The sequence below is a fragment of the Mandrillus leucophaeus genome, unplaced genomic scaffold (genome assembly GCF_000951045.1).
Source record: "Mandrillus leucophaeus isolate KB7577 unplaced genomic scaffold, Mleu.le_1.0 Scaffold1001, whole genome shotgun sequence".
Taxonomy (NCBI): Eukaryota; Metazoa; Chordata; class Mammalia; order Primates; family Cercopithecidae; genus Mandrillus; species Mandrillus leucophaeus.
This window is the reverse complement of record NW_012098111.1, coordinates 610240-634354: the sequence shown is the minus strand read 5'-3', so window position 1 is coordinate 634354 and position 24115 is coordinate 610240. Positions and strand designations below refer to the sequence as shown.

At 41.2% G+C, this 24115-nt stretch overlaps 1 protein-coding gene across 3 annotated transcripts in view; it reads left to right on the top strand.

Annotated features, from left to right (window-relative positions):
• The window catches only part of TGFBR3 (transforming growth factor, beta receptor III), a 245589-nt gene that overhangs the window by 196516 nt on the left and 24958 nt on the right, over nt 1-24115 (top strand). For 2 of the 3 annotated variants that reach the window (XM_011973431.1, XM_011973443.1), the window contains 8 exons: nt 1706-1853; nt 7460-7649; nt 9373-9710; nt 10133-10285; nt 12256-12396; nt 12567-12725; nt 16402-16701; nt 20184-20304. In XM_011973431.1, coding sequence (XP_011828821.1) covers nt 1706-1853; nt 7460-7649; nt 9373-9710; nt 10133-10285; nt 12256-12396; nt 12567-12725; nt 16402-16701; nt 20184-20304 — 1550 coding nt within the window. The remainder of the gene's footprint in view (nt 1-1705; nt 1854-7459; nt 7650-9372; nt 9711-10132; nt 10286-12255; nt 12397-12566; nt 12726-16401; nt 16702-20183; nt 20305-24115) is intronic. The other variant, XM_011973436.1, reaches the window with a different exon arrangement.

Below are 24115 nucleotides of genomic sequence, written 5' to 3'. Positions count from 1 at the left end.
GTTTCGTCAGATGTGTTTCACAGAAGCTTTGAAGAAGAGAGTAAAGGCACTGGTGGTATATTTTATATTTTGCATCTGTCCCTAGATCCCAGATATTTCATATGAATTCCTGAAACCTGTTCTGAACTTCTGGGTGTTAATTACAGGACACAGTCACTCTTGCTCCGTCTTTATCACCTCTGACTAAGGTTATCCCTGATAGAAAAATTACAAAATATACCCTATTAATGTAATTATCATCTTAGTAACCTTCTGGTTTTAATAAAGCTCTGTTTATGGTGTCCTCAGAGCACTTAGGCACTCAGAGCTGTTTGCTTTAAATCTCTGTGTGTGTGTGTGTGTGCACACACGTGTGTGCTGGTGTGGCCCTCCATGGTGACATACCAAAGAGCCATTCGATAGAGCTTGCCTCTCCCTTATGTGCTTGGTGTGTGTGTGTGTGCGTGCGCGCGCGTGTGTGTGTGTGTGTATGCTGGAGTGGCCCTTCATAGTGACATACCAAAGAGCCATTTGATAGAACTTGCGTCTCCCTTGTGCGCTTGTTCTCCCTCTCAGCTTCCTACCACTGGACTGGAAATTCGACCCTCCCTATCAAGAATAATTAGGGAATTTAAAAAAAAGAAAAAGGAGAAAAAGTAGGTTCTTTTCCCACATTAGCCTGCATTTTACCCTCCTTCCTTTGAATCTGGACTAGTGACTTAAAATTTTAAATTTATATTGTAGAGGGATTTCGAGGTTAAAATTCTAATCAGTGTTTGACTTTAAAAGTGTGTAAGCTACAGATCAGTTTTGGTAAGATTCCACTCTGTCCACTTGAAGAATTTTGTGGAAAGTGAAAAGGGAATGGGAGTAGGAGCAGTCTGGTGAATGTGCTTCGATGTCAGGCCTGAGGCTTCATTGGAGTATACCATCCTTTTTATGATTTACAAGTGTGTAAAGCTGAGATGGAAAGAAAGACTGTTCCCTTAAATTCAGAACGACAGGGATGTTATTGTTTAGTAAAAAATTCTCTTTTATACGAATTCTTAGAAGTTTGGGTTGTGTTCATCAATTTTCCAGTAATCACTTGGTTGACCATCTGTTTTCTTTATTTTAATAACCTTATATCCAGAAGTTTGGGAAAGTAAATGCAGATATGATTCTGTAGCAATTGTTAATGACTTAAGCAAACCTTATATAAATCAAGAAATTCTTTAGCCTTTTGTCTCTTATTTTACTCTGAAGTTTCCTAATTTTTTTTTTTTACCACCGTGCTTCCCTTCTCCCCACACCACCCTCCCACAACTCACCAAACTGCCACCTACTTCGGTTTTGAAGGAATTTGAGCATATAGCCAAATGGGAATCCTGTACATCAAAGGTGTTAAAGGTTGAAAAGGCAACAATACTGCTTCAAAAGTAAACTCTTCTGGTTCATTCAAGTCCATTTCAAACAGTGGCTGCATTAAGTAACCACCTCTTTTCCACCAAAGAAGAGAAAAACTTTAGTGACTAATTATCAGCAAGCATATGTTTCTATTGTTATGTAAAACAATTTTGTTATGTGTGCAATAACAATCTGTTTTGCACATGTCATTGGCCTGGGATCAACTCCAGCTTTTTAATCAACTGGCCAGACACTAGAAACATGAAGACTTGGAAGAGGGGAGATAGTTGCAACTTTCTGGCATGTAGGTCTTAACTTTGCCTTTGTTTTCCATTCACAGTGCTTTCCAGGTGGATATAACAATTGATATAAGACCTTCTCAAGAGAATCTTGAGGTGGTCAAAAATCTCATCCTGATCTTGAAGTGCAAAAAGTCTGTCAACTGGGTGATCAAATCTTTTGATGTTAAGGGAAGCCTGAAAATTATTGTAAGTTGGTTGAGTATGTCTTTTGTTTTGTTTAGATGAATGACAGCAATTTAAGCTGTACTTATATGTGTTATTTTTAGAGTTTCTCCCTCTTTGGACTCTCTAAGCTTTGTCAATTATTTTTCACTTTGCAAAATAGGATGCTCCTATAAAATAGGTGTGGTCATTAAAACATGGCCTCGGATTAAGACAGACCCAGGTCTGAGTCCAGGTAATCCCACTGTGACCTTTGGCAAGTCCCCTAACCTCTCTGAACCCCCACTCCCTCACTTGTGAAATTCCTGAAATACATTAGTATGCTTTCCACTAATAGTAAGTGTTAAGTAATGAACACAATTGAGCCTTCATAATGAGTGTCCCACAAGGACCTCAGTGTCACAGTTCCGAATATCAGCTTTTATTACGGAATTAGGTACTTAGAGAAAGTATGGGAAATTAGGCTGATGCCAGCTCACATCGTTGACTTTCCTTTTTGAGTTAAATATGAAATATTGGCATGGCTTTTTGCTTGCTTCCAACTCCTAAGTGTGAAACACTGATAGAAGAATCACAGTAACTGCGAAGTCAGTGAAATCATGCTGGACAAGTCTACTCCAGCTTGTTCCCAAGGCCCTCTATGTAATAGAGATGTACGCACGAGGCTTAGCCCATTGGCATGATGGGCAAACAGCAGCTGGTTTCCTCAAAAGTTGAATGTTGAAACTTGGTAAAGTAAATCTTATCTCAAATATACTTAGGCAATAACTATTTGACTGAATTATTGAAAGTTAAAGAAAAATCCTCCTCCCTGTTTTTTAAGAAGATAATTATCTGTTTAGTATCTCTTTTGTGGGCTCAAATTTTTATGCATCATCTTTAAATTTTTTTTGGCCAATTTCTCTTTTAGTACCTGCACTGAATAAGTTGAAGTGGGTTTTATGTTTTCAGTATTTTGGGAGAGGGATGCCCTTGGTTTTGGTATTATTCATTCATTCGTGGCACCTTCCATGTGATACCACAGTGAGCAAAGCCAACAGTTCCCTTGGCAACGTCAGGTAAAAGCACTCACCAGAGGCAGCAGGCAAAACCACTAGCACACATATTTTAATTTTAAAGTAATCGTTTCTGGTTCCCGTGGGTTGTTTTTTTTTTTTTTTTTTTTAAAAACTTTGCTAGGATCCCATTGAGCCATCATATGTAATGGTGATACATTAATTTGTTGTCAAGCCCAAAGCCTAGCCATGATCTGAAGTCAGAGATGTTTTGATTGCCTTCTCTGGCATGGCATGAGGGGTGTTGGTGACCTGGGCTGTCTGCTGCTTTTGCTGCCTGGCACACCGGCCAAATGTTTTTAATTTCAGAATAACAAAAACAGGAAAGGGAATCATGCTTTGAAAGGCAAAAACATACGGTACATTTTAATTCCCTGCTGGAGTTCTTGTGTAAATATTCTTTCAGCCTTGACCCTTCAATGGCTCTTTCTCTCCCTGAGTATGTGTGCGTGGCCCATGGCAGTCCTGGAGTTCACTTTGAATGTCCCCATCTCTCATATGAATCAGAAAGGCTAGAAATGAGATTGCTCATCCCAGTGCAAGATCTGTTTATGTTCCTCTCCTTGGCTGTACTCTTGTTCCAGGCCAATTTTGGACAATGCATGACAACATTACTAAACAATTAGGTAATGTTTCATGATGTTCTTTTTTATTCTCCCAACCAGTTGATGTTTTGTGATTTTCTAATTCCCTGTTTCAGATGTGAATTCTGACTGTGCTGTGACGGAAAGGCAATCCCACTGTGACCTCCTACAAAAGTTTAAATTAGTGTTTAGAAAGGGGGCAGTGGTTTATAGAAACCTTGTTTCTAGTTGTTTCCTTTAGAGACAGCATAGTGGAATGGAAAGAATCTTGACTTCGTGCCAGACAGGGCTAGATTTAAATCCCATCTCCAATGATTACTACTCCTAGTAGATATTGTGCAGTCTAACTGATGAACACTGAGTCTGTTTGGTCATCTGTGAAATGGGTATGATGATAGTACTCACCTTGAGTTTGTGGTTCATTAGCTGAGTTCATTTGTTTGTTCATTTATTCGCCAAGTACTTGTTAAGGGCCTGTAGGATATTTCATCTAAAGCACTGGACACAGGGCCTGCACATGTAAGTTCTCAGCTACATGTGTTGCTTCTGTGAGTCTTAGGTTCTCCTTCTCTAACAGGAATAGTAATGCCTGTCTCCTTATATTATGGAAGAGAAATAAAATAATACATGCCTAGCAGCGTGCCTGCCATAGAAAGGGGGTTCATCTTCCTTCCATAAATAACTCTTTCAGGTATCTATAGGAACAATTAAGGCACTTCTCCAAATAAGGTGAAAAGAAAGAAAAAAGTCTACTAAGGGAGTTGTAAGGAGCCTGATGGAGTAATTTAAAGAAGAGCACCATTAAACATGGATGTCTTATGCATGTGTGTGTCGGGGGTGGGGCATAGGCAGAATGTGCCCTCCAGATGACGAAATGGTCAAAAGAGGTGCAAAGAGCCAGGCAGTGGGCAAGAATGGGAACACTGGAGGTGTCTACATTGCCTTGTCCAGCTCTGGCTCTTTTCTCAGGTCCTCTGTGGACTATGCATAATCACTTTTATGGTAGGAAGAACCTCTAAAACATAAAAGAATAGATGGAGGAAACGTGTTAGAGGTTTCCTCTTATGTTATTTCATGTGGCCTCAGAACTTCAGGGTTGATGATTGACAGCTTGTTCCTAAAGAAGACATTTTTTAAAATCCCAGTGGGCATATGCACTACGCTTTCTGGCCATTCCTTTCCCTAGTCCTCCCTCCCCTATGCCATCAGTTCAGATGCAAATATGGGGGGTTGTGGAGGCACTTAGACTCAACTCCTCATCTTTCATGAAGATATGGCTGGAAAAGATGGTGGTGGTTTTTGGAGACCCCCTTGTACACCTGCATTTGGAATAGCTCCACTAAAGCTGGAAAAAGCCTAGGGACTTCCAGAGGTACAATGTGAGAATTTGCTCAAAGCTGGGAACCACCAGCTTGTCTGCCATTGTCCCAAGCCTTGCTGCTTTACAAATGTGTAGATAGATGTCGAGTCTTTTAAGTTCCCAGACATAATCAAAATGACATGTATTGACAGCTCCTAGATTTAATGTGGAAAGGTGCAAACAGCTCATTCCACATTGGTGCAAAAGGACAGGTGGCAGTTATGATGATAGTATTCTGGAAATATGATACTTTCTCAGTTGTCCAACAACATGAAAGACTAGGGCAGATGAGAGCAAGCAGTATTGTTTAGGCCAATTGTGATTCCAGCCAATCAAAATGACATGTAGCTCTGAAAGGCTGGAAGAAGCTGTACCTAAAAAACTACTGTTTGACTAAATGAATAAAAACTTCTAAGAATAAATTGGATCTTTCATTATCTTATTTTAGCCTCCTTGCTTCCCTCCCTCCGTCCCTCCGTCCCTCCCTCCCTCCCTTCCTTCCTTCCTTCCTTCCTTCCTTTCTTCCTTCCTTCCTTCCTTCCTTCCTTCCTTCTTTCCTTCCATCCTTTTTTGTTTCTTTCCTCCCTAGCCCTTCTTTACCCTAAGGAGATTTTTTCTGAATTGGAGTAAGAGCTAAAATATTCTGAATCTATTAAACTGAGTTTACAAATGACTGCAGAAGTTGGTTAAAGTTCTGTCTGGTTCCTTTGCTTGTAGTATTTGTGACTGGTGAGTCTGGCAGTATTCCCACACATAAGCACTTTAGGTAATAGAAAAATATACTGAATGAGATCCTTTAAGCTTTGAGTTGAAATATATGTGGCTTCAGCCAATGTCCCACAACCACATAGGCCAAGGGAACTTGGAGCCTGTGAATCTTTTAGGGTTTTACAGTGGGAAAGGATTAATATTTAGTCATGTTAGGGGCAAACAGAATGGGAAACAAATGAGGAATTTAGGAAAAATGCTGCATGCATGCAGGAGAAAATCACTGGGCATGGAAATTAAAGTGATTTTTATACAGCATGAAAATGGTGTAATCTGCATGCTGGAAGGGCTTTCCAGCCCTGTTGGTGCAGTTGTTGAAAATATGGTGCCTTCCCTTTGGGGTCCCCTCTGCAGCATTCAGCTTTCTCACCCTCTGATGAGAACACTGCCACAGGAGTCAGCAGTTGATGTATAAATTTACCTTCCATGTCCTTGTTGAATAACCTGGTTGAGTAGAGTCCATTTATATCCTTTCCCAGAAATATTTCTATCATTTTTATTTTGTAATTGATTATCCAGTGAAAGCTAATCTTTTTTTTTTTTTTTTTTAAGGCAGGGTCTCACTCTGTCACCCAGGCTAGAGTGCAGTGGCATGACCATAGCTCACTGCAACCTCTAACTCACGGGCTCAGGTGATCCTCCCACCTCAGCCCGCTGAGTAGCTGGGACTGCAGGAAAATGCCACCATGCCTGGCTAATTTTAAAATTTTTGTAGAGATGGGATCTTACTGTGTTACGCAGGTTGGTCTCAAACTCTTGGGCTCAAGCAATCCTTCCTCCTCAGCCTCCCCAAATGCTAGGATTATAGGTGTGAGCTATTGCACTTATCTCTGAAAGCTAATCTTAAGACCTACTTGTATTACTGGATAAAATAGTGATACTTAAGGGGAGAGTAACGTAAATTAATTAATATTTAGAATAGAAGACGTAAGTATATTTGGTTAATAGAATTGGCAAATGAATACAATTATAGAATTGCTCATTGATCATACATTTTAGATGAAATATAAACATTGGTTGTTTTACCATGTGGAATTTAACAGTTTATATAGATGGGATAGTCTCCACACTGAAGTACAGTCTTGAGCATATATATTTCAGTCAGTGAGGGACCACATATACGACAGTGGTCTTACCAGATTGTAATATCATATTTTTACTGTACTTTTTCTATGTTTAGATGCACAAATACCGACCATTGTGTTACTACTGCCTACAGTATTCAGTGCAGTAACATGCTGTGCAGGTTTGTAGCCTAGAAGCAATAGGCTGTACCATATAGCCTAGGTAGGTAGTAGGCTGTACCATGTAGGTTTGTGTAAGTACACTCTATGATGTTCACACAATGACTAAGTCACCTAATGATGCATTTCTCAGAACATATCTCCATTGTTAAGTGGGTGTAACTGACTGCTTTCATTGAAATCTAGGGGAATAGGAAGTGGAAGTATGGAAATTTGAGGGCAATATAACATGTCTGTCTGTATTCTTCATATGTCATTTTAAGTAAAAAGGGAAAGCTTATTATACATATTTACTGTGTGTGTTAATCATTTAAACATTAGACTAACTGTATAGTTATAGCTAGGTATACTTACTATGTAACTACTTACATGTCACTGGATGATTTTTTTATCAGCATAGGCAATACAAATAGTATGATCAAGCAGCATGCGTAGATGTCATCTGCTATTAAAGGTTTTTCACATCATCGTTCTTAGCCCAAAGAAAATAGGGGTCAAAAGAATAAATAATTCACTCATACACAATACAGAATCTACTTATTTCAGATATTTAATTTTTATTATCTAAAGTGCTGTTTAATTTTAGACTCATGAGTGAATTTTTTTGCTATATCTTCAGGCTCCTAACAGTATTGGCTTTGGAAAAGAGAGTGAAAGATCTATGACAATGACCAAATCAATAAGAGATGACATTCCTTCAACCCAAGGGAATCTGGTGAAGTGGGCTTTGGACAATGGCTATAGTCCAATAACTTCATACACAATGGCTCCTGTGGCTAATAGATTTCATCTTCGGCTTGAAAATCATGGTAAGTTAGAATTTTTTTAAGTTATATAAAAAATATCCTCCAAATGAAGCTTTTCCAGTGAGGAACTGTCATTTCAGCTTATATGTTGCTGTTTTTCTCTTGCACATTTTAATAATTTGACTACTTTTTATCAGAAGGCTTAAAATTACCTAGAAAGAGATTTTGAGGAAACTGTAATACAGATTTTCAGTGACATAGAGTTGAATGCATATTCAGAGAGCTTTGTTATAGGTTATCTTCAGTGTGACTACATTAGGTTCTTCTCTCTGAGGCACCTAATGGCCACTTATGGCTGAGAATACAGAAGAGTTAAGACTGCAGGAAAGAAGTTCATGGTCAAAGGCTGTATCTTTTAGGAAAATAGTCACGAGGACTCATACTTGGGCATTCATACCCAGAGGGAAGGCAGGAGTTACTATCCCAGTTGGATGGGGTGGAAAGCCGAGGCTTAACAAATTCTTGAGGTTTTCTGGAGTCTTATAGCTAGCATGACTTGAAAGCCTAGTTTTCTGATCCCTAGACCTGTTCCTCAGCTCATGATACCGCCACTGAGTGAAATGCCAATAGAATAAAGATGAGGAGTACAGGTTCAAGCCCCAGCTCTACCATTTAGTCACTGTTTGGGGAGAAGTCGCTTCACCTCTGAGCCACATATTTTTCTTCAGTAATAAGGTGAAAATAATAGGACTGACCTTACAGGGTTGTTGTGAAGGTTTTTGTGAAAGTACAGATTAAAAACCCTACAAAGCTATGACTTATTTTAGACCCTTACAGCTCTAGCGTCCTTTCCAAAGAATACTATTAAAGGAGAGATAATGTCCAACTGTCATCTTCACTTCCAGCTTCCACTGAGATGGATTTGACCTCAAGTATACATCAGTTGGCCTTAGATAGTAGATATAAAGAAAACTGGGGAAATTATTATTTTAATTGTTAGAAATATGAAAAAATATTGATTATTGATTATATGGAAATACATCTCTCCCTTTGAAGGAATGAATGTGTCTACGCAGCTCTTTCTTAACTTTCAAGGGAATACATTCTAAAAGGCCAAGGTGCCCAGATACCTGTTAAAATTTAGCTGTCAAAAAGAAGGTGGCGAAGTAATTTTCACATACCAATATTGTTTCAAGACATCCTTACAGAAACTATTCAAAAGAATCTCTTGATTCAAGGAAAGTATTTTAGTGGCATTTGAGTGGAATAATATTGCACCATGTAACTTACTCAAATCACAGATTTTTCTAGCTTGGACAGCCTTAGAAACTGTCTCCTCCATTGGCTCTCAGCCTTAGGTGCACATTGAAGTTACACATGGGGAGCTTAAAACATATCAATGATTGGGTACCACCCCAGAGAGTCTGAGTTTAAATTGTTTGGGGTACAACCTGGGCATAGGAATATTTTTTAAAGCTCCCAAGTGATTTTCATGTGTAGCCAAAGTTAAGAACCACTAATCATTTCCAACTGCTTAATTTAAAAAATTGGAAAAGCAAATTTGAGGCACAGAGAAGCAAGCCGCTTGCCCAAAGCCACTGAGCTAGTTAGAGAGAACAGCAGGACTAGAATTCAGGCTTCTAGACTTCTAATGACTTTTATACATTGCTTATTAAAAGTCATTTTACACCTGCCCATTCTATGCTAATTCCTCCTGTTCTGCCTGTAATAATGTTGGTGGTGGCCTGGCATCAAACACTGATGATGTTTTGCCTTCTGTCACCAGCAGAGGAGATGGGAGATGAGGAAGTCCACACTATTCCTCCTGAGCTGCGGATCCTGCTGGACCCTGGTGCCCTGCCTGCCCTGCAGAACCCACCCATCCAGGGAGGGGGAGGCCAAAATGGAGGCCTTCCCTTTCCTTTCCCAGATATTTCCAGGAGAGTCTGGAATGAAGAGGGAGAAGATGGGCTCCCTAGGCCAAAGGACCCTGTCATTCCCAGCATACAGCTGTTTCCTGGTCTCAGAGAGCCAGAAGAGGTGCAAGGGAGCGTGGATATTGCCCTGTCTGTCAAATGTGACAATGAGAAGATGATCGTGGCTGTAGAAAAAGATTCTTTTCAGGTCAGTGCAGCTGCTTACAGGAGGGAAGAGAGGCCACCTCCTTTCCCATCTGGCCCCAGTCTGCATCTGTAATTTCTCCCTATCTCTTTCATTTTTGAACTCTGGAGGCTTGATACTGTTTTCTCAGTTGGATGGGCCTACTTCCCCTTGGCTGCGATTCTCACCCGGTTCCTGTTGTTCTCAGTGACGGGGGGGTTCCAGATCCACGTGTGTCAATATTTTGCTATTGAATTGCCAAGGCCAACAGATATTACCCTTGGGCTGTTGAGAGGTGGGCAGCTGGGAAGAGATATGTGGGGAAGGGAACGATGCAGGCCTCTTGTTGCCTGTCCTTGGAAGACCAGGCAGTTGTCAATTGTGTCAGTTATGCAACAGAACAGCCTGTGGGCCTCCGACTATGTCTTCGGTGGTTGTTGTTTTAGGCCAGTGGCTACTCGGGGATGGACGTCACCCTGCTGGATCCTACCTGCAAGGCCAAGATGAATGGCACACACTTTGTTTTGGAGTCTCCCCTGAATGGCTGTGGTACGCGGCCCCGGTGGTCAGCCCTCGATGGTGTGGTCTACTATAACTCTGTGAGTGTTTTCCAGAACAAAGCTTTGCCCTTTGCCAGAGCCTGGCTGTGTGCTCCCTGAAAATTAGACTTAACGTTTCTTTGAAGATGAAGAGGGTTTTTACCCCAGGCCTGAACAAAGCCAAGTGTCAGTTCTCAGCAAAATGGATGTACTTACCCTGAACTCATTTCAGAAGAACTTTAAAGTGCTGATTTTACATTTTGGGTTTTACTTTTAATGTTAAAAATAAGGCTCAGAGATCCTTGTGTCCACCTTTGACACAGGTTGGGTTGGGGTGGGGAGGTGGTGTCTTCTTAGTGCCATATCCAGCTTTGACATGGGGTGGCTGAGCTGTGGCTGCTAGTTTGACCCAATCCAGAGAAGAGAGGCTAGCAATCCGGTGCTCTGGTCAGCGCAGTTCCTGTGAGAAATGGCTCTCCCATGAGCCCAAGTATATTGTTCCTCAGAGAATCTTAGATTGTTGGAGCCGCAAAGAACCTAAGATGAGCTTATTCAGCTTCATTTCACCAGGTGAGGAAACTGAACTCCAAGAAGTTAAAAAGACTTGCTTTTTTAAACTCCAGGGATGGGCTCATGGCAGAGCCAGGACGACTGAATCCAACTTCCTGACCTCTCGTCCCCTAATCTTTCCTAGACACCAGGCTAGGCCCTGCTAATCTCCTTTTGTTACTCAAATCATTACTTTATTAACATTTGACCTCCTGATAATTACAGCATGAATTTTCTTTCAGTTATCCAGTGTCTACAGATATAATGAATGTCATATAATACTGAAATACTTGATTATGGCATTTTAAAACTGTGGTCCAAGTTAACACCAACAAGTGGCTACAGTAATATGTCCGTTAAGTTAAAAAAAAAAAAAAAAGTGCCAGTTGCTTCAGGAGAGAAAGGCATGTAATGATCCCTTAAAGTTCCTTTTCTTTCTCACATATTTTTCTTTTCTTTATTATGATCTTCGAGTTTAGCAATATCCTAGATGCTTCCTTTAATTGGCGTCAGTACTTTCTTTGGAGCACCTGGTACAGAGAGAAAGGCAGTTTTTTGTTTTTTGTTTTTTTTCTTCCCATCCTACTCTCTTCGGGGACTATTTTAGCTGTTCTCACCAATTGTAATTGTAGTAATTTTCAGACTTACTATATATTTCTATTTTATAGCATGTTCAGAATCCAAGCATGTGAAGCAAGAGAAATTAGGATTTCATTTTTGGAGTCACAACCCTTGGGTGAATTTTCTCATCCTATTTAGAAATAATCCAGGAATCATACTTTAAACCTATGTCAAGATAGATTCCTGGAATATATCTGCAGGTGGATAGTGAAAAAGATGGAAAAAAAAGATTCCTGGAATAAAACATATTCTTTTCCACATCCATACACCATAGAGAAGGATTTCTTAGGGAAGAAATGAGCAAAAGTTAGAGGGGTACGAGAGCACAGCAATGAAGAGAAGATGTGCTCCATAGTAAACATTAGGTCCTTCGCTGCTGACTTCTACCAAACTTTCTACAACTCTTAAAGGATATATATAACGAAGCTCCTTGTATTCACCAACTTAGTACGTCTTACAGTTTTTAATATAAAGACTCTTAAGGGGAAGCCCCTTCTCACGGTATAGGCAAGCCTCTTGACAACTCCATGCAACTCCATTCTAGTATCTAGTGTTTTCCCATCATTTGAAGTCATTCGTCATTATTCAATATGGTTACAACATAAATATTTATTTTTCACAAGACAATACAAATACTAGTTTAGCTTTTAACTTGAACCTGCATTGGGCTTCTCCTTATTCTTCATCACTTTGAAGATAAAATTCGAAAAAGCTTGGAGGTTATTTATTTTATTTTTTTGTCTTAAAGTCAGATTTTCAATTTGCATCAGAATCATTACATGAGTGTTTGTGTGAGGCAGAACCAAATGCACATGGTTTGGCATTTTTATAACACTGGCTGTGCTTTCTTTGCCTTTTAGATTGTGATACAGGTTCCAGCCCTTGGGGACAGTAGTGGTTGGCCAGATGGTTATGAAGATCTGGAGTCAGGTGATAATGGATTTCCGGGAGATGTGGATGAAGGAGATGCTTCCCTGTTCACCCGACCTGAAATTGTGGTGGTACGTGTTTGTTATCAGCGGGGGGTTTGTGGAAAATGCTGTCTATTTTGTTTTTAGTTAGGGACTATCTGAAAATAAAATCAGATGTTAAAGGCTAAAGCTCATGAAGCTACAGGGCCTTCATCCTTCATGTGACTGTCATTAATCTTCCTGTGGATTGTTTTTTCCAGTTTAACTGCAGCCTGCAGCAGGTGAGGAACCCCAGCAGCTTCCAGGAACAGCCCCATGGAAACATCACCTTCAACATGGAGCTTTACAACACTGACCTCTTTTTGGTGCCCTCCCAGGGGGTCTTCTCTGTGGCAGAGAATGGACACGTTTATGTTGAGGTGAGACCTGAAAGTTAGCCTTGAGCTTTTAGGTTAGCGCTGAGCTGTAGTTCCTTAGTCATCAGCTAAAATACCCTGTACAGACCTCTTCCTATCCTGCCTCACAGACCTTCACCAGGTCTGATGTGGGCTTGGCTCAGAGAACACTTCCAGGTTGACTTCTGACCAAAGCAGGAAATTTCAAGATGTAATACATTATGCTAAGTGAAGACAGTGTTTTGTAGACGAATGTTAAAAAAAAAAAAAAAAAAAATTAGCAAGTGTGAATTCTACTGGTAAAGCCCTGTCCTTTGCTTTTGGAACAGTCGTTCAGTAGTTGCAGTGTTAGAGTTAACCATGGAATATTTCAAAACCACCTCATATGTTATCTTTTTTTTTTTTCTTTTTCCCTGCACAGTCCCCTTGGCTCCCAGCATGGCAGCCAAATCCCTGTGGGTCCCTGCCGCCACTGAAACTGACTTGTTATCTTTTGAATTGCACTCACTTTTAAGTGAAATGCTATGTGCTATTATAACTCATGAAAAATTTTTTTCTAGATCATGATCTAAGTATCTGTATACACTTATTAAAACTATTTCCTATATATAATGTTAATAATCATTTGCAGCCTAAATCTGGAATCTGGAGTGACTACAGAATATTAGGCAGTCGTGGTAATAATGAAATAACAACATCTAACATTTACTGCAGATTTATTATGTGCCAAACATAGTTGTAAGTATTGCAGCGGTTACTTACTCTTTAGAGCCATCCTATGAGGGAGGCTAATAATACCTTCATTTTATGGATGAGAAAATTGAGGCACAAATTTGTCTGAGGCCACACAGCTGGTACTAGTGGAGTTCAGATTCAGTGCTCATAGGCCGCCTGGCTCCAGAGCTCTGACCGTTCTTCGCTGGATACGACTATCATTTATCTCCAAAGTGCCATTTGAAAGGGGAGAAAACATAACATCTTATCAGTGCAAACATCCAGGTTCAGAGATTGGATTCTAGAAAAGATAAATGTCCTTATGGCACCAGGATGTCTATTGTTTCTTGTGCCCTGGGTACGAACTTTCATGTTTCAACCTTAGTGTTTCCAGTGGGCATATCATCTGTTGATCTTATGGGAAGGTCCTCATCTAATGAGCTGGTTTTGGTGCTGAGCTGCAAGCTCAGCTTCATAGTGGGAGGGGTGAGAAGCTTAAAGGGTCAAAGCGGGATACTTGCGCATGTTAAAAGTGACTTTGGTGCACGTGTTTCTGTTTTGGAATGACATATAACTCTCACATTTGCACTGACTCTGGGACAGAGCCTGCTGGTGCTAGATGTTGTTTTCCCTGATCATATGGATTCGGCCCCTCCCCCATTCTGAGAGTTCTCTTTCTTTGAGCACACCTTCTTTCTCCATTGGGGAAAATATACTGCCTTCTACATGCTCTTCCTAAGCCAAGATGGCTGTTTTTCTCTTGCTTTTCTGGCTGTATAGTTCACATGGGCAGTTGGTCAACAGCTCTCTTGTGCTGTGGATTTCAGGGGTGCTGCATAACTGCAGATTGTTCTTTTCCAAGTCTATGCCTGGCTTTGCTCATTTATGCTAATCAGTGGTCAGTCTTCCTCCTGTACCTTACCCTGGATATTTTGGGTTTTTTCCCCCATCCCTCAAATGCTGACTTACTTGAAAAGTGTTATTGGTAGGTTTTTTTTTTTTCCCCATTCTTGTTTTCCCATTTATGCCTTTTCATATATCACCTATATTTCTCATAGTTTCTCCTCTATTCCCTCTACACCATGCAGTCCCTTTCATAATCCAAGTTAACAGTGTTGCCATCTGTTCATTGGTCATCTCAGGTGACTGTTGGTCACATAATGGCAGTTTTCTTTTGGTTCATTTGTGTTGAGGAATTTCCAAACCCAATTGTTAATAACCTAAAATTTTAAATCTAGAATACTACTACTACTAATAGGTAGCATTTATTGATGCTCTGGGAGCTGTGTTGTTTGCATGTAACTTTTACTTTGCTGATTTTCACAATTATGATATCTCGTGGGTATTCATGTTCTCATTCTGTAAGTGAGGAAACTGAGTCTCAGTGCCCAGCATGTGAGCAGGAGAGCATGTGGTTTTTATGAGCTCGTCTCACTGCAAAGCCTGTAGTCCTTCTCCTACTCACTTCTGGTCTAAAAGTAAAATCTTTTTTAGTAAAGGATTTGCTGATAATTTATATATATAAATTATGTATGTAAAAATATATTTAAAAATAATATATATATTTTCCCTCTGCTACAAAGGTATCCCTTTTTGGGATACCTTAGACATTCTGCCACTACATACTTTCCTTTGAGATTAGAGAAAAGATTTGCGGTCCCTGTGTTACACATTTTGGCATGTGGGTTCTGAGTTCATGTTAAAGGGCAGTTTTTAGTAATAGCACATATGTAATTTGCCACCTTTCCAAGATAGAGTATCTTGTTTTTCAGAAGTATTGCAAAAATACTGAAGTGTTAGTATTTACACTTCCTCTTAGCATCCTCTTCATTAGCATCTTCATTGTTGAGTGTCCTGCAGTTCACCGCCAGGTAGGAACCTTTCACAGCAGTGCTGTGGATTCAAAGCCCCATGTGATGTCAGGGGTTTCCCCCTGGGTAGCTCAGCGCGGAATGTCTGTTTCTATCTCCGTGCTTTTGAAATGATTCTGGGGCTGCTGGTCTATGGATAAGGACTTAGCTGTTTCTACAAGTGTTAAAGTTTATTTTGATCCTAAATTTAGTCAAAGAATGAGGCATAGCAGGGAGGGGCAGTTCATGCAGTGATCCACGTGTCACCAAATGGAGAATCTAGTCTGGTCTGGGGATTTTAGCTAAGTTTAGGATAGTTGAGGTTTGAATTCTGTTTACACTTGGCTAAACATTACTTCCTGTTTCTAAAGAAAAGAACCTTAACAAAATTTGGACGTAGCCCATACAAATGTTTTCAAAGGGGGAAGTATAAATGAGTCGGAAACGTTTCCAGATTAGATTTCCCCTAAACTACCCCTGGGCTTGTGGAGTGAAGGGGGAGTACTTGGCAAGGCTGATTTGGATCTGCCAGCAGCTGGGACACTTTACCAGGCCCATGATGGCCTCCAGGTTGCACCGTCACTGACACCCGGCACCGGAGCCAGCTCTGCCTTCTCACCAGTGAAGCAGGACTCTCATCAGGCTTACTCTGACTTTTTGCAGTTTAGAAGCTCAGTCTTCCTGCCTAGGTTAAGTAGATTTGGCCACTGAACTCTATTTTTTGGTCAATTTTAAAAAAGAGCTTAGCTTGTAAGTGTTGTACTATTAAAGCATTAGGGACTCTGCCTATTGGTGTTTTATTAACTTTGGAAAATCCACTTTAAATGCAAAATATGCTTTTATTTGTAGCTCTCCGGGAGGTGGAAGAGACTTACTCATCTTGTATTTGAATCTAACGGACTAACATTTGAACGAAATAATTCACTGTCACCATCCATATCAAATTGAAATGGAAAATACCTTTTTCTTTCAACGTTTGTGTGTGTTACTTCTGTAATGAGAAGGAAGGCTATACATATGGTATGAAGATAAAGCAGCGTGTCATCTGAAGGGCTGTGTTGGCATATGGTCCTTGTGCCTAAAGTGGAAGTGAGATGCTAACTCATTTCCTAATTCCTCGTTCTGTCCTCTCGTAGGTATCTGTTACTAAGGCTGAACAAGAACTGGGATTTGCCATCCAAACGTGCTTTATCTCTCCATATTCGAACCCTGATAGGATGTCTCATTACACCATTATTGAGAACATTTGTCCTAAAGATGAATCTGTGAAATTCTACAGTCCCAGGAGAGTGCACTTTCCTATCCCGCAAGCCGACATGGATAAGAAGCGATTCAGCTTTGTCTTCAAGCCCGTCTTCAACACCTCACTGCTCTTTCTACAGTGTGAGCTGACGCTGTGTACCAAGACAGAGAAGCACCCCCAGAAGTTGCCTAAGGTTTGTGGGCCTTCATCCATTCAGATGGTTATTTCGGCATTTTTAGGTGAGGCAGAAAAGTTTAATCCCAAGGTCTTGCAGGTTGAGGTTTTTTGTTTTGGAACTGCCCAACTGAAGTATTAAAGTCAGTATTAGCAGGGAACTGTGAGTTTTATGGAGTCTTAGATAATAAATCCTGACAGCATTATTTTCTTTTTTCCATGTGAGCTACTTAGTAGTACCTTATGAGTGATAAATCAAGACTGTTTTCCATGGAGGGAGAGGTCTGGCTTTATCTTTGCTTTTCAGATAGTTTGCAGTGCCAAAGATACAGCAAGCCGAAAGGACAAGTTCTAATTTTTCCAGGTCCTGCTGAGACTGGCATTGTAATTGTTTTTTAACCTTTTCTGTATGAATTATAAGGTTGACTTGTCTCAGGGAGACTTTTAGGGGAAACTAACAAATATTTTAGCTTTTCTCAGTTTCATACCAGTTCATCATATTTGCCTCCTGTCACTCTCCAGATTGAATGGTCTGTTGCCATAACAAAAAGCAGAACCATTTGACCTTGGTGGAATGCCTATGATAGGGGAGATGTGCAAGATGAATGATGATACCCATTAGGTTGGCCTTGTATATGAAATGTATCTTCTGCCATAGTTTTGTTTCTGTGATCTGCCATAATTATGTATAATTTCATACATGCATTTATTCTGTGGCTATCTCACACAGAGTAAACTGATTTCCAATTCTTTTGTAGTCATATATCAATGTCTAAAAGGCTAAGAATCAAGCAGTATTATTAATAATGTATGTATGGAATTTTTCTCATTTAACTCACAAATTGTAAGTCTTAGGTATGGAGGTGGGAGGAAAAACTATCATTTTCAAATTACAATTGATCTGAATTCCTTGCATCATTATATTTACCCTGGGCATCCTTTTCTCTGATAATACCCAAGAGAATTTCATTTGCATATGAAAATAGAGCAGATATGATCATAATCACTGAGGAGCACATATACAGTGATTTAGACTGTATTCCTCAGTTTGCTTTTGCGGCAGTGATGCCTTAGCCTTGTGGGCATTCGCCATCAGGGTTGGGGCTTAGTGGACAGTGGTAGAGAGCCATGGGGAGCTTCGTGTATGGCTACGGGACCAGCTGCTTCCTGTGGGCAGAAGGGTAACGTTTAAGGGTTAGAGGTCTTGGAGGGGAGGGCTAGCAGTTACCAGGGATCTTTACTGTGGCTTTGGCTGTTACTTCTCTCTGACCTGGCCTGGAACAGCCCAGCTTCATGTGTGTTAATCTGGGAAAATTAATCCTAAAATTTTCTTCCAGAACACTCTTAAGGAGAGTTCTAAACCTCAGGGGATGACATGATGGGGTATAACCCTAAACCTTAAGTCACCCTTTAGCCCCAAGATAAGATAACATGGAAAGAGCCTGGGATTGAGAAGGAGGGTCTGCTGCCACCAATGGAACTTTAAGTCAGTCCCTGGACCCCTCAGAGTCTGTATTTATAAAACTGTTATAATCATACCTGGCTTCCCTCCTCAGTAGAGGAGGTACAATGACAGCCCACCCTTTATCCATCAGAGGCTTGGATGAGCTGTTACCACTGTCTTCCTGTTTGCTGCTTATAGGTAATATTTTCACATTGCTATTATTTTCTGAGTGTTTTCTGTGACAATAGAGAGAGCCAAAGCATCTTCTAGGAAGAGGTGTCAGAGATTGTTGAGACCAACCCTGCCCTTTGCTGATGAAACGGAGACCCAGAGAGTACAGTGTCTTGCCCAGGGTCACAGACCACTGCGTTAAATGTAGAATCATAGACTCTTGCTCAACTGAAGAGCTCAGTAGGAAAGTAACAGTAAACTAAAACAGGAAAGCAAAATGCAAATCTTGTCAATCATCATGCCCCTCCACAGAAAATGTGTTGTTTTTCTTTATAAGAGGGCTCTTGTTAAAGGCTTTTCTCTTTTTGAGGGGGTAGGAGTGGGGCGGTGAGTGTTGTCTTATAAGAAGTGTCTGACTGGCATGTTGCTCAGAGCAGCAATGACAGCAAGGCCTAAAGTCTTTGCTCTTTTGTGTTTGGAAAAGATGGAACTCAGTTAGCTTTTTGGGATGCCTGCTATAGATGTTTAAAATGATGGATGTATTAATATGTCTTCTTGCCACAGAAGCTGTCATTTACTTTAAAGTTATACCTATTAGGCTGGGCGTGGGCTCATGCCTGTCATCCTAGCACTTTGGGAGGCTGAGGTGGGCAGATCACTGGGAGTTCGAGACCAGCCTGGTCAACGTAGTGAGACCCCGTCACTACTATATATATATTAGCTGGGTATAGTGGTGCACACCTGTAGTCCCAGCTACTGGGGAGGCTGAGGCGGGAGTACGACTTGAGCCTATGATGCCAAGGCTGTGGTGACCCATGATTGTACCACTGCACTCCAGCCTAGGTAACACAGCAAAGCCCTGTCTCAAGAAAAATAAAAAAAAATTATACCTATTGATAAGTATAGACAAGAAACCAAAGTTATTTTAAAGAAAAAGTGGGGAGTGTGATCATATCTTTTCAAAACAGATGTAGTGGGCCTGAGCATGCTCATTAATAGTTCTGAGGCCTTGAAATAGAATAGAAGCAGCTGACCTCATGGCCTCCACAACCTGGGCACAGCTCCCCAGGATCTGCATTTTGAAACATTAAAAACAGATGACCCTGGAAAGCTTAGTTTTACATGAGCCTATACCAGAATTAAAAATGAAACAAACTCAACAACATAATTATCTTTTTGGACAAAAATATAAAATCTGTCACCTTCATAATGCAATATAGACAGTCCCCATACAACCATTCTGTTTTTCACTCTAAGTAAAGTATTCAATAAATTATGTGAGCTGGTCAACACTTTGTTATGAAATAAGCTTTGTGTTACATGATTTATCCAACTGTAGGTTAATGTGAGTGTTCTGAGCATGTTTAAAGCAGGCTGGACTAAGCTATGTTGTTCGGTACTTTAGGTGTATTAAATGCATTTTCAACTTAGTGATATTTTCAATTACAATGGGTTTGTCAAGATGTAACCTCATCATTAGTTGAGGAGCATCTTTACAGGAAATTTCCCACAATCACCAATCACAAACATGAACCGTGTATATGAAGCCAGCTTGGTGAGGACCAACACTAGGCATACTAGTTTTTCTATTTTTCAAACTAACACTAAAATGTTTAGTTTTGTGGGAAGAGGGGGAGGGGGAGGACAATATTGAGAAGCTATCCAGTGATATTTGCATCTTCAGGTACAACCAAAAATCTACTGGGCCTGCTGTGATATCTCCCAGGTTATCTGGTGTTCTCTGAAAAACACCCACCTTCTTGCTTTTCTGTAGTGAATGACTGTATGCTGTCTGATAAAAGGCCACAGCACAGCTGTGCAGGTAGAGCTGGTGAAGGCACTTTTGAGCAACCCCTGATTCTGTGCTTTGCTCTGCCTCTCTGCAGTGCGTGCCTCCTGACGAAGCCTGCACCTCGCTGGATGCCTCGATAATCTGGGCTATGATGCAGAATAAGAAGACGTTCACCAAGCCCCTTGCTGTGATCCACCATGAAGTAGAATCTAAAGGTGTGCTTTGGGAGGCATGATCAGAGCATGGGGCCTGAGCGCTGCTCATTAAGAAGACCCAATACTGTAAATCAAAGTCCAGTTTTATTCATAAGATAACTAAAGGGCCAGTTAGTTATTTTAGAAGACCATTCTTTGCCCGAAGAGTCCTTTCTTTAGCTGGTTCTCTTACAGCCATTACGGCTTAGTTGTAAGTAATCTATTTGAAAATGATTTCCTTTGTGAAAAATATCAGGTCTAGGTTGTTCCTGTCATAAGGTCACTCTCCCTTGCATTCAAATATGCTTCCTTGAGTATGCAAAAAAGTGTTCTAGTTAGTCCCATGTCCTGGGAATTGCACACAATCCACAGTTCATCTTTCTGTGATCTACTACTAAAGGTTATGGTGGCTATAACCTATTGTGTTACTCTATCAAAATTGCAGATGCCTTTGAGAATATGTGAACATTATTCATCTTAGGTGTAACAGATGAGAACCACTGCCCAAAATGCATCTTATAATTCAGTTTTCAGAATTTTGCACAACCACATTTGTTGCTTGAAGCCAAGCATGCCCCTTTCTCCACAAGCAGGAACATTCAGCAAGCTGTATCTTCTGTGAGAAAAGGAAGGATGTGCCCTAAGGGATGTGACATCAGTACCTGAGAGGACAGGCAGGGCAGAGCCAGACCTGGCATGGGCCTGGCCCGCCAGAGCAGCAGAGAGGCAGAGCTGGGCCCTAACAAATGTTAGGAATGGATATATGAGGCCCTGTGGGCGGTGAGAAGAGCATCTGACAAGGACCTGCATCATAGCTCCAAGGGGTATAAACAAGCAAGAACATACCAGGCAGCTGGCAGTGTCTGAGGGGTGGAACCAAATGTCACATGGGATATCTAGGCAATCACAGTTGTCACAATCTAGAAACATTGATATCTAAGGGTGTCAAACCGAGAGAAGGCTGGGAGAGTAAAGTAGATTCCAAGCAGGATTAGATATTTCAGGGTTAGAGCTACAGGCTGCCTCTTGCCATTCTGAGGGGCACAGAGGAACCTGGGCACCAAGGGCCTTGACAAAAGCCAGCACAAGGCCGGGCGCGGTGGCTCAAGCCTGTAATCCCAGCACTTTGGGAGGCCGAGATGGGCAGATCACAAGGTCAGGAGATCGAGACCATCCTGGCTAACACGGTGAAACCCCGTCTCTATTAAAAAATACAAAAAACTAGCCGGGCGAGGTGGCGGGCGCCTGTAGTCCCAGCTACTTGGGAGGCTGAGGCAGGAGAATGGCGGGAACCCGGGAGGCGGAGCTTGCAGTGAGCTGAGATCCGGCCACAGCACTCCAGCCTGGGCGACAGAGCGAGACTCCGTCTCAAAAAAAAAAAAAAAAAAAAAAAAAAAAAGCCAGCACACTGTCTGGCTGCAGTTGCTGGGCATTAGTTGGAAGATCTGCTGGGTGGTGCTGACACCAGATCTAGGGTTTGGGGTGGCCCTGGCATGGCATTCCTGATCTGAGCGTGTTGGATTGGGATTTGGCAAGACTAGGCAGCAGGGGTGACCCTGGACAGTGGGCAGGACCTACCAGAACAGAGGCATGCGGGTACTGTCTAGTGTCTTATTTGGTTGATTAATCTTTGTGAAAACAGCTGTGCCATTCCAATTGTGATACCTGTGGTGGCATCTGCCCCCTTCCTATGAATGTATGTGCTCCCTCAAAATGGCAGAAGAGTATAGGTGGCAGGCACACTGGATTGGAGCTGGGAGCCTAAGGCACTGCTTTTAGCTTTCTCTGCTAACTGGCTGTGGGACCTTGGAGAACACCCCCTACCACCACCTCTTTGGGTTTCATTTTCTTTATCTGGAAAGGAGAGGTTTGGACTGGGTGACTTCCAGAAGGTCCTTTCAGTTGTAATACTCAACTATTCTGTTTGAAGAAGCAAAATAATCTTTAATTCATTTTCGCTGTCCTAAAGTTGATGTGAAATGTACATGAGATGTTCTCGGCAACATTTTTGTTGTTGTTGTTTTTTTACTTTTATGGATTGGTTTTCAACCATTTGAAAGTTATAACAGACCCAGTCTTTATATAAATGGATGGTCCAAATAGTTCCTTTTTATTGGGTTCAGGAGAAATAAATTGTGTTGCAGAGTAATCACAATTGGGCAGCAAGCAGCTGGCTCTGTTTTGTACTATGGAAGTGGTTTCCTTACCAGAAAGGGGTCCCAATTCAGACCCCAAGAGAGGGTTCTTAGATTTCACCCAAGAAAGAATTTGGGGATGAGTCCACAGAGTAAAGTGAAAGCAAGTTTATTAGAGACGTAAAGAAACAAAAGAATGGCTACTCCATAGACAAAGCGGCCCCAGAGACTGCTGGTTGCTATTTTTATGGTTATTTCTTGATAGTATGCTAAACAAGGGGTGGGTAATTCATGAGTTGTCCTGGAAAGGGGCAGGCAATTCCTGGAACTAGGGTTCCTTCCCTTTTTAGACCATATAGGGTAACCTCTAGGCTTTACTATGACATTTGTAAACTGTCATGGTGCTGGTGGGAGTGTCTTTTAGCTTGGTAATGTATTATAATTAGTGTATAATGAGCAGTGAGGACAACCAGAGGTCACTGTCATTGCCATCTTGGTTTTGGGGGTTTTTGGCCAGTTTCGGCCAGCTTCTTTACTGCATCCTGCTTTATCAGCAGAGTCTTTATGACCTGTATCTTGTGACCTCCTCTCTCATCCTGTGGCTGAGAATGCCTAACCTCCTGGGAATGCAGCCCAGTAGGCCTCGGCCTCATTTTACCCAGCCCTATTCAAGGTAGAGTCACTCTGGTTCAAACGTCTCTAACAATAAGAGCAGCTACCTCGGATTCCATCTGTTACTTGTAACTATTTTGAGAGAGGTAATTCTGCTAGTAATTGAAGGCAGCAGCTTGCTTTTTCCCATGCCAGACAATAATTAGGCATTAATATTGCAGCAGTATAACTTCCAGCAATTCATCTATTCTTCTTTTGAGCCTGGTGGTATTTTATAAGTAATTTCTGTTGCAAATTAGGTAATTACTTTTATTTAAACTTAGTATAATTGTACTGAGAGTTCAATGTTTTCTTATATAATAGTTCAAGAGGAAAGTTTTGCCAAATATCACAGCAATTTTATGAGATTTGCTAATTGAGACTAGATTTTAGTTGAGAAGCATGTGCGTGAAGAAAGTGTATTACTTAGGTTTGTTAAATAAATTGAGGAGGTTAAACTGTAGGCCAGCTTCCCAGGGGCTGTATGCAAATTCTCTTTCTAACTTTGCACTGACTGGGGTGAGTGTACTGGCAGGTTTCAGCTCTGTGTGACTCCTCTCACCTTTTATGTTTATTTTCTTTTGACTCTAAATCATTTCTCCTCAATGCAGACCATTGGAGCCTGTGCCTTCTGCCTCAAAGTGAATTGGAATAGTCATTTGAAAAGAGACTGTGGGCCGGGCGCAATGGCTCACGCCTGTAATCCCAGCACTTTGGGAGGCCGAAGCGAGTGGATCACGAGGTCAGGAGTTCAAGACCAGCCTGGCCAACGTGGTGCAACCCTGTCTCTACTAAAAAAAAAAAATACAAAAAATTAGCCAGGCATGGTGGCACACGCCGGTAATCCCAGCTACTCTGGAGGCTGAGGCATGAGAATTGCTTAAACCTGGAAGGCAGAGGTTGCAGTAAGCCAAGATCGCACCACTGTACTTCAGCCTGGGGGACAGAGCAAAAGTCTGTCTCAAAAAAAAAAAAAAAAAAAAGAGACTGTGACCGTTTGTCTAATTGCATTGGTTTAATTGAATAATAACAGGTCACAAATGTCC